The sequence below is a fragment of the Heptranchias perlo genome, chromosome 32, assembly GCF_035084215.1.
Source record: "Heptranchias perlo isolate sHepPer1 chromosome 32, sHepPer1.hap1, whole genome shotgun sequence".
NCBI lineage: Eukaryota > Metazoa > Chordata > Chondrichthyes > Hexanchiformes > Hexanchidae > Heptranchias > Heptranchias perlo.
The window spans coordinates 1231575-1239470 of record NC_090356.1 but is presented as its reverse complement, the minus strand read 5'-3'; the positions used below and the strand labels follow the sequence as shown (position 1 = coordinate 1239470).

General features: G+C 59.9%; 2 protein-coding genes across 3 annotated transcripts in view; both read right to left on the bottom strand.

Annotated features, from left to right (window-relative positions):
* The window catches only part of mfn2 (mitofusin 2), an 18677-nt gene extending 15469 nt beyond the window's left edge, over positions 1–3208 (bottom strand). Inside the window, exon 1 of the mRNA XM_067970037.1 lies at positions 3072–3208. Coding sequence (XP_067826138.1) covers positions 3072–3208 — 137 coding nt within the window. The remainder of the gene's footprint in view (positions 1–3071) is intronic.
* A 263-nt stretch (positions 3209–3471) lies between these two features.
* plod1a (procollagen-lysine, 2-oxoglutarate 5-dioxygenase 1a) overlaps positions 3472–7896 on the bottom strand; it is a 58750-nt gene continuing 54325 nt past the window's right edge. Inside the window, exons 17-19 of one of the 2 annotated variants that reach the window (XM_067970163.1) lie at positions 7502–7648; positions 3901–4026; positions 3472–3636 (exon numbers count right to left, since the gene is read on the bottom strand). In XM_067970163.1, coding sequence (XP_067826264.1) covers positions 3487–3636; positions 3901–4026; positions 7502–7648 — 423 coding nt within the window. In that variant the 3' untranslated portion in view covers positions 3472–3486. The remainder of the gene's footprint in view (positions 3637–3900; positions 4027–7501; positions 7649–7896) is intronic. The other variant, XM_067970164.1, reaches the window with a different exon arrangement.

The window sequence follows — 7896 nt, the reverse complement described above, 5'->3', positions numbered from 1 at the left end:
AGAGAGAGAGAGAGACGGACGCAGAGAGAGAGAGAGAGACGGACGCAGAGAGAGAGACGGATGCAGAGAGGACGCAGAGAGAGAGAGACGGACGCAGAGAGAGAGAGAGACGGACGCAGAGAGAGAGAGAGAGACGGACGCAGAGAGAGAGAGAGAGACGGACGCAGAGAGAGAGAGACGGACGCAGAGAGAGAGAGAGAGACGGACGCAGAGAGAGAGAGAGACGGACGCAGAGAGGACGCAGAGAGAGAGAGAGAGAGACGGACGCAGAGAGAGAGAGACGGACACAGAGAGAGAGAGAGAGACGGACGCAGAGAGGACGTGGAGAGAGACGGACGCAGAGAGAGAGAGAGAGAGACGGACGCAGAAAGAGAGAGAGAGACGGATGCAGAGAGGACGCAGAGAGAGACGGACGCAGAGAGAGAGAGACGGACGCAGAGAGAGAGAGACGGACGCAGAGAGAGAGAGACGGACGCAGAGAGAGAGAGACGGACGCAGAGAGAGAGGGAGACGGACGCAGAGAGAGGGAGACGGACGCAGAGAGGGAGGGAGACGGACGCAGAGAGGGAGGGAGACGGACGCAGAGAGGGAGGGAGACGGACGCAGAGAGGGAGGGAGACGGACGCAGAGAGGGAGGGAGACGGACGCAGAGAGGGAGGGAGACGGACGCAGAGAGGGAGGGAGACGGACGCAGAGAGGGAGGGAGACGGACGCAGAGAGGGAGGGAGACGGACGCAGAGAGGGAGGGAGACGGACGCAGAGAGGGAGGGAGACGGACGCAGAGAGGGAGGGAGACGGACGCAGAGAGGGAGGGAGACGGACGCAGAGAGAGAGAGAGACGGACGCAGAGAGGGAGGGAGACGGACGCAGAGAGAGAGAGAGACGGAATGAGATGTTTTGCGATCTGGTCTGAAAGGCCACAAGTTGGTCCCTTAATCCCGAGTTAAACAGCAACAGTTAATATTGGAATGAAAATCAGGAATAAATATTTGATTTGTTTTGGTCCTCAGGTTCCGCTGGGGGGGGCACTGTCCCGTCTCGGGGGAGGGGGGGGCACTGTCCCGTCTCGGGGGGGGGGGGGGGCACTGTCCCGTCTCGGGGGGGGGGGGGGGCACTCTCCCGTCTCGGGGGGGGGGGGGCACTCTCCCGTATCGGGGGGGGGGGGGCACTGTCCCGTCTCGGGGGGGGGGGGGGCACTCTCCCGTCTCGGGGGGGGGGGGGCACTCTCCCGTCTCGGGGGGGGGGGGCACTCTCCCGTATCGGGGGGGGGGGGCACTGTCCCGTATCGGGGGAGGGGGGGGGCACTGTCCCGTCTCGGGGGAGGGGGGGGGCACTGTCCCGTCTCGGGGGAGGGGGGGGCACTGTCCCGTCTCGGGGGAGGGGGGGGGGCACTGTCCCGTCTCGGGGGAGGGGGGGGGCACTGTCCCGTCTCGGGGGAGGGGGGGGCACTGTCCCGTCTCGGGGGAGGGGGGGCACTGTCCCGTCTCGGGGGGGGGGGCACTGTCCCGTCTCGGGGGGGGTGGGGGGCACTGCCCCGTCTCGGGGGGGGGGGGGGCACTGTCCCGTCTCGGGGGGGGGGGGCACTGTCCCGTCTCGGGGGGGGGGGCACTGTCCCGTCTCGGGGGGGGGGGGGGGGCACTGCCCCGTCTCGGGGGGGGGGGGGGGGCACTGCCCCGTCTCGGGGGAGGGGGGGGCACTGTCCCGTCTCGGGGGAGGGGGGGGCACTGTCCCCTCTCGGGGGAGGGGGGGGGCACTGTCCCGTCTCGGGGGGGGGGGCACTGTCCCGTCTCGGGGGGGGGGGGCACTGTCCCGTCTCGGGGGGGGGGCACTGTCCCGTCTCGGGGGGGGGGCACTGTCCCGTCTCGGGGGGGGGGCACTGTCCCGTCTCGGGGGGGGGGCACTGTCCCGTCTCGGGGGGGGGGGCACTGTCCCGTCTCGGGGGGGGGGGCACTGTCCCGTCTCGGGGGGGGGGCACTGTCCCGTCTCGGGGGGGGGGGCACTGTCCCATCTCGGGGGGGGGGGGGGGGGGGCACTGTCCCGTCTCGGGTGGGGGGGGCACTGTCCCGTCTCGGGGGGGGGGGGGGCACTGTCCCGTCTCGGGGGGGGGGGGGGGCACTGTCCCGTCTCGGGGGGGGGGGGGGCACTGTCCCGTCTCGGGGGGGGGGGGGCACTGTCCCGTCTCGGGGGGGGGGGGCGGCACTGTCCCGTCTCGGGGGGGGGGGGCACTGTCCCGTCTCGGGGGAGGGGGGGGGCACTGTCCCGTCTCGGGGGAGGGGGGGGGCACTGTCCCGTCTCGGGGTGGGGGGGCACTGTCCCGTCTCGGGGGGGGGGGGGCACTGTCCCGTCTCGGGGGGGGGGGGCACTGTCCCGTCTCGGGGGGGGGGGGGCTCTGTCCCGTCTCGGGGGGGGGGGGGGGCACTGTCCCGTCTCGGGGGGGGGGGGGGCACTGTCCCGTCTCGGGGGGGGGCACTGTCCCATCTCGGGGGGGGGCACTGTCCCATCTCGGGGGGGGGGGGGGGGGGGCTCTGTCCCGTCTCGGGGGGGGGGGGGCTCTGTCCCGTCTCGGGGGGGGGGGGGCTCTGTCCCGTCTCGGGGGGGGGGGGGGCTCTGTCCCGTCTCGGGGGGGGGGGGGGGCTCTGTCCCGTCTCGGGGGGGGGGGGCACTGTCCCGTCTCGGGGGGGGGGCACTGTCCCGTCTCGGGGGGGGGGGCACTTTCCCGTCTCGGGGGGGGGCACTGTCCCGTCTTGTCCAATCTACTTCAGTCCGTCTGGACTCTCGCTGTGAACAGTGAATGAGGGAAACCACAAGCTGAGTGAAAGGGGCAGTTGGAGGGACACAGAGTTTTGTTTTTAAACTGACCGGGAACATCTCGCAACTAAATCAAACATTGCAGGTAAACACTCCCGGATACTGGAGTCAGAGCAATACAGAGTGTGTCTGCACCCTGCTGGAGGTAACATCCCAAGTAACAGCTCAACCTGACACCATAAATTACACTGATGGCAGGAGTCGTGGGTCAGACTGTCCCTGTAATTCTCACCTCCGCTGCCAGAGGTACGAGTCTCACAAACCTTACTGTAAGTGAATACCGAAAATCCAGCAACATCCTGTCATCAACAACAGGTTCAAACCAGCACATCATCGACAGAAATCCCTCGGCCGTGCTCAGGACCCGAGTCCTGACAGATCCATAACTTCCCCACAGCATTAAAGGACATCATTAGTTAAACTATCAAACATCATTCTGTGCTGAACGTTAATCATTAGAACGACCATGCATCAGAGTCTGGAACATTCCACAGCTCAAAAACATCTTCAGAAAGACAAACATGCAAAGAGGAAGAATCAATTTACCAAAATCTCAGAGGACTTTGCTGAGATCCATCCTGAAAATATCAGAGCCATGCGTCGATTCACAGCGCAGGAAATCCGCTCCTTATTTGAGTACTGAGTGAACCAAACGGCCTCTCGTACACAAAGACATCCTTAAGCACCAAACATCCAACTTACCTGGTAATCAACTCCAACCTTGTTCAGTGCAATGTTTACAGTAAAAGTGGAAGCATCGTGATGTGGACTTAAAGATGGCTGTTCATCAGGTTTATACCTAACTACAAAGGCCAGATCAAAGAGCGCCTGCAAGAAACAAGAGGGGGTATGAAGCAATATCATGCAGCATCCATTACAAAGCAGACACTGGGTATAGAGCACTGAATCCCACCTTACAAGGCCCTGCGTCCCCAGGCCGTGACTGCACCTAGGCCTTAGCTACCTCCGTTGTCATGACAACGCAGGCCCGACACCTCTCCTGCATTACAGCAACACCTAGGCCTCAGGCCTCTTCATCACAACCCGGGTAAATCCTCCTGCTGTATTCCAGTGACACTCAACCGGTTTTACCTGAAAATCAACTCCTCCCCTGTTTAGAGCTATGTTAATAGTGAAGGTTGAGGCATCATGGTGGGGTTCGAGCGAGGGCTGTTCCTCAGGTTTGTATCTCACTACAAAGTTCAGAAACGAATGGGCCTGAGAGGCAGAAGTTTAACATGGAAGAAACAAGATCAGCATTAGTAACCATGGTGATAACAGTCATAGGTTATTACACTTTATGATCATTTTATAACAGACTTAATGTTAAGCTTTTAGAGAGTCTTTAGAGTTTTATTTTAGTCCCTGTTCCTACTGGTTTGGGTCCCTAATCACTAGTTTATTGATGTAATAATTATCTTTATGACTAGAATGTAATGGTCCTACAATGAGTTTTTTTTTTTATTTTCCAGGTTTCTTTCCCCTCACTTGTTGCACTCAGTTCCACAGATGTTGCTGTCTCTGGTACCAGATCCAAGTGGCCATATTTCATACATGACCCTGGGCCAAGATCGTTGGAAAGCTATTCAACTGTGGTGGCGTCACAGCAGAGTCCGATCCTGATGTCATCCGACATTCACACACATTCCATCACGGGTCACTGGACAGTGATCAGGAGCAGGAACCCTGGCTGATTTCCCCTTTCTCTAGCCCAGGGGTCAGTGGACAGTGATCAGGAGCAGGAACCCTGGCTGATTTCCCCTCTCTCTAGCCCAGGGGTCAGTGGACAGTGATCAGGAGCAGGAACCCTGGCTGATTTCCCCTTTCTCTAGCCCAGGGGTCAGTGGACAGTGATCAGGAGCAGGAACCCTGGCTGATTTCCCCTCTCTCTAGCCCAGGGGTCAGTGGACAGTGATCAGGAGCAGGAACCCTGGCTGATTTCCCCTCTCTCTAGCCCAGGGGTCAGTGGACAGTGATCAGGAGCAGGAACCCTGGCTGATTTCCCCTCTCTCTAACCCAGGGGTCACTGGACAGTGATCAGGAGCAGGAACCCTGGCTGATTTCCCCTCCCTCTAACCCAGGGGTCACTGGACAGTGATCAGGAGCAGGAACCATGGCTGATTTCCCCTCTCACTAACCCAGGGGTCACTGGACAGTGATCGGGAGCAGGAACCCTGGCTGATTTCCCCTCTCTCTAACCCAGGGGTCAGTGGACAGTGATCAGGAGCAGGAACCCTGGCTGATTTCCTCTCTCTCTCTAACCCAGGGGTCAGTGGACAGTGATCAGGAGCAGGAACCATGGCTGATTTCCCCTCTTTCTAACCCAGGGGTCACTGGACAGTGATCGGGAGCAGCAACCCTGGCTGATTTCCCCTCTCTCTAACCCAGGGGTCACTGGACAGTGATCAGGAGCAGGAACCCTGGCTGATTTCCCCTCCCTCTAACCCAGGGGTCACTGGACAGTGATCAGGAGCAGGAACCATGGCTGATTTCCCCTCTCACTAACCCAGGGGTCACTGGACAGTGATCGGGAGCAGCAACCCTGGCTGATTTCCCCTCTCTCTAACCCAGGGGTCACTGGACAGTGATCAGGAGCAGGAACCATGGCTGATTTCCCCTCTTTCTAACCCAGGGGTCACTGGACAGTGATCGGGAGCAGGAACCCTGGCTGATTTCCCCTCTCTCTAACCCAGGGGTCACTGGACAGTGATCGGGAGCAGGAACCCTGGCTGATTTCCCCTCTCTCTAACCCAAGGGTCAGTGGACAGTGATCAGGAGCAGCTCACTCACTCACTCACTGACCAGGTTACCCCTGGAGATTAAAGTTTAATCTCCTGGACTCTGCCGTGAGAAACCCAGGAGAGAAATCATAGGGGAATTTAAAAATTGTGTGCATTTTAAATTTTCTTTGAACATTAGTTATAAAAATATTGGAGGTGGGAAAAGGCTGTTTGACCTGGTGGGGCGGTTAGAGGCGGGAGGTCATGTGATGAAAGCTCCAGGAATCTGTCCATCCAGAGTTGGTAACCCAGACGGGCGGAAGGTTTGCTGCGAAAAGTTTAACTTCATCCTCTGGTGTGGAGTTCTGACTTTTGTAGTTTTAACGGCCAAATCATTCAGTGTGGTGAAGGCCTCAGGCTTCGATGTCTGCGTCTGTGTCTGTGTCTGCGTCTGCGTCCTCACTGCCTGACGGGGAGGATCAGGGTCAGTGACAGACTGTGTACCGAACACAGTCACTGCGTGTCAGTGACTCCATGCGTCACATTTTTATAAAGAAACAAACAGTTTGATGCCGTTAAGGAATGGGTTCAGAATCATCTTCAAACACATTTCATTCTCTTTATTCTTCTCCAACTCGTTCTCTCAGTTGCTAAACCCTCGGGGATAATCCACAGGGAGTCAAACTCTGGACCTCCTTTGCAGGAATGAGCTCCCTGTCACTCTCCGTCGGAGTTAAACAGGGCCAGGTTATTCAAAGTTACACTCACCAGGTTTAAACCACAGGAGCAGCCCCCTCAGGACTACTTCAGTACAGTGCGTAGGGGCTGTGCCCCGGTCAGCGTCACCCCGGGGTCAGCGTCACCCCGGTCAGCGTCACCCCGGTCAGCGTCACTCCGGGGTCAGCGTCACCCCGGTCAGCGTCACTCCGGGGTCAGCGTCACCCCGGTCAGCGTCACTCCGGTCAGCGTCACTCCGGGGTCAGCGTCACCCCGGTCAGCGTCACCCCGGTCAGCGTCACTCCGGGGTCAGCGTCACTCCGGGGTCAGCGTCACCCCGGTCAGCGTCACTCCGGTGTCAGCGTCACTCCGGGGTCAGCGTCACTCCGGGGTCAGCGTCACTCCGGGGTCAGCGTCACTCCGGGGTCAGCGTCACTCCGGGGTCAGCGTCACTCCGGGGTCAGCGTCACTCCGGGGTCAGCGTCACTCCGGGGTCAGCGTCACTCCGGGGTCAGCGTCACTCCGGGGTCAGCGTCACTCCGGGGTCAGCGTCACTCCGGGGTCAGCGTCACTCCGGGGTCAGCGTCACTCCGGGGTCAGCGTCACTCCGGGGTCAGCGTCACTCCGGGGTCAGCGTCACTCCGGGGTCAGCGTCACTCCGGGGTCAGCGTCACTCCGGGGTCAGCGTCACTCCGGGGTCAGCGTCACTCCGGGGTCAGCGTCACTCCGGGGTCAGCGTCACTCCGGGGTCAGCGTCACTCCGGGGTCAGCGTCACTCCGGGGTCAGCGTCACTCCGGGGTCAGCGTCACTCCGGGGTCAGCGTCACTCCGGGGTCAGCGTCACTCCGGGGTCAGCGTCACTCCGGGGTCAGCGTCACTCCGGGGTCAGCGTCACAAAAAGTGTTAGTTTAAATGGAAGACAGAATGAGCCATTTTGCTTCCTGTTTTCTGGTTAAATATCGCGGAAGGGGCAGACAGAGGGAGGGGGAGGGGTTGACCCGGGCTGGTGAGAGAAGACCTGCGGGAAAGGGCGAAGACATGGGGCGAGGCTGGACTCAGAGAGACCACAGGCACCACCTTGACCTGGCGAGTGATGTTCCTGTAACGCCGCCAGTTTCTGGGGGTGAATTAAAGGGGACCCACACTCCCACTATCTCTTGGTGTGAGCAGATGTGATCGCTGACCGTCGTGATACCCCAGCACCTGGGAAGAAGCCAACGCCCAATCACAGAGTGAGCTAGAGCAGCAGGACTGACCTTGGTGTAGTAACCTGGGTAGATCTTCTCTGTTAAAGGTGCAATGTATTCTCTTAAAAACCTCTGCCATTGTTTCTCATATCCGACCTGATTCATGTGAATGTCGATTGTTGGCACATTTTCATAACCACCCTGAATGCGCATGTCCTGGGACAGAGATGGAGAAATGTTTAGAACAGGGAGCAGGAGCTCAGCAATGATACCTGACCTTTGATCCCCTGGCGCTCTCACCTGACCTTTGATCCCCTGGCGCTCTCACTTGACCTTTGATCCCCTGGCGCTCTCACTTGACCTTTGATCCCCGGCGCTCTCACTTGACCTTTGATCCCCATGCACTCTCACCTGACCTTTGATCCCCTGGCGCTCTCACCTGACCTTTGATCCCCTGGCGCTCT